General features: G+C 53.8%; 1 protein-coding gene across 1 annotated transcript in view; it reads left to right on the top strand.

Moving 5' to 3' along the window:
* The window catches only part of VOLCADRAFT_101434 (uncharacterized protein), a gene marked incomplete at both ends in the record, with an annotated part of 2,726 nt that extends 1,443 nt beyond the window's left edge, over positions 1–1,283 (top strand). The window contains 3 exons of the mRNA XM_002959869.1: positions 341–567; positions 900–1,026; positions 1,231–1,283. Coding sequence (XP_002959915.1) covers positions 341–567; positions 900–1,026; positions 1,231–1,283 — 407 coding nt within the window. The remainder of the gene's footprint in view (positions 1–340; positions 568–899; positions 1,027–1,230) is intronic.
* Positions 1,284–1,340: the final 57 nt, after the last annotated feature.

Genomic DNA, 1,340 nt, shown 5'->3' with positions numbered 1-1,340 from the left:
CTTCACACTGCTAACTTGCTGGGCAAATGGAGGAAAAGGCAGAGCGAGTAGACGTTTGCATGGTGGACCTCGCTATGGTGTCCTGTCTATGTTGACAGCTCCATTCTTAGTGTGTATACACGCCCTTTCGCATCCTAAAATGATTTCCCCCTTGACTTTCCGGACTTCCTCCCTTCGCCCTCCGTTGGGGTGCCTCTCCCTTCGACTGTCGTAACTCGACTGTTTACAATGTCTCAGCTTCACTCTTCACGCATTTCGCTGGCTCTCTCACCCCCAACCAAATCACCCTCTAACGCCCCTTAATCTCCCCCCCCGCTCATTTTTCACCAAACGATTTCAGGACGACACAATCTGGGTCGCCGCCGAGGTTGCTGCCGTTGGCTTTTTGTCCAAGTTCCCCGGCCTGGAGCTCGTACAGCAGGAGCAGGTGGACAAGACGGGGACCTCCATCCTGTACAGGCATCTCGTGCAGGCAGCCGTGTCGCACAAGGGATCGCTGGTGGGACATACCGTACGCGACGTTCGCTTCCGTACAACGTACAACGCTGCCGTGGTCGCCGTACACAGGTATGTACGGCATGGCGGGGCGGCTTCTGTGTTTTGGGATGATGCCAAAGTAAAATGCGAGAACAGTTGGGTGACCTGCAGAGCTTGCAGCTAGAACAGACGGTATTGTCGAAATGCTATGTCGTACATGTCGGGCGAATACTTTGCGGGTCCTTCTCCTCGTGCTCTCCTTCCTCGCTTAGGCTTACCCCTCGGGCGTTCATTTCCAACCTCAACCTGGCGTTGGAAAGCGCGTCGTATCGCTTACTTATCCTAATGCGTTTTCATTTTGCCACTCCTCACACTCTCTGCGTTACCCCCCTTCCCTCTCCCCCAATGTGTGCGACGTGCAGGGAGGGTGTGCGTATTCCCCTCAAGGTCCAGGACATTGTGCTCCAGGGAGGAGATGTACTGCTGCTCAGCTGCTCGACTAAGTGGACTGAGGAGCACAGACACGACAAGGCGTTCGTACTGCTGCAGGTGTGCACGACGAGGGGGATTAGGCCGAGCCTCCAAAGGTTATAAACGCTGCGCAATAAATTCTTTTCCATCGTCCTCTCGCATATAGTTTGCCCGCCATGTTTTTCTTATTGAGATTCTCTGTATTGTAAATAGATTCTAGTAAACTCGGACATTTTTGCCATGTCTTTCCAATCGCCACATCGTTCCTTTTTTTGTTCGCAGGCTGTTCCCGACAGCTCTCCGCCCAAGCGCCGCTCCATGATCATCGGCGTGCTGTTAGTGACGGGCATGGTCCTGACCCAGATTGTGGGAGGTCTCAAGAACCGCGAGAC

This window comes from Volvox carteri, assembly GCF_000143455.1.
Source record: "Volvox carteri f. nagariensis unplaced genomic scaffold VOLCAscaffold_1088, whole genome shotgun sequence".
In the NCBI taxonomy this organism is placed as follows: domain Eukaryota; kingdom Viridiplantae; phylum Chlorophyta; class Chlorophyceae; order Chlamydomonadales; family Volvocaceae; genus Volvox; species Volvox carteri.
The sequence above is the reverse complement of the archived record's forward strand: the minus strand, read 5'-3'. Positions and strand labels throughout refer to the sequence as shown.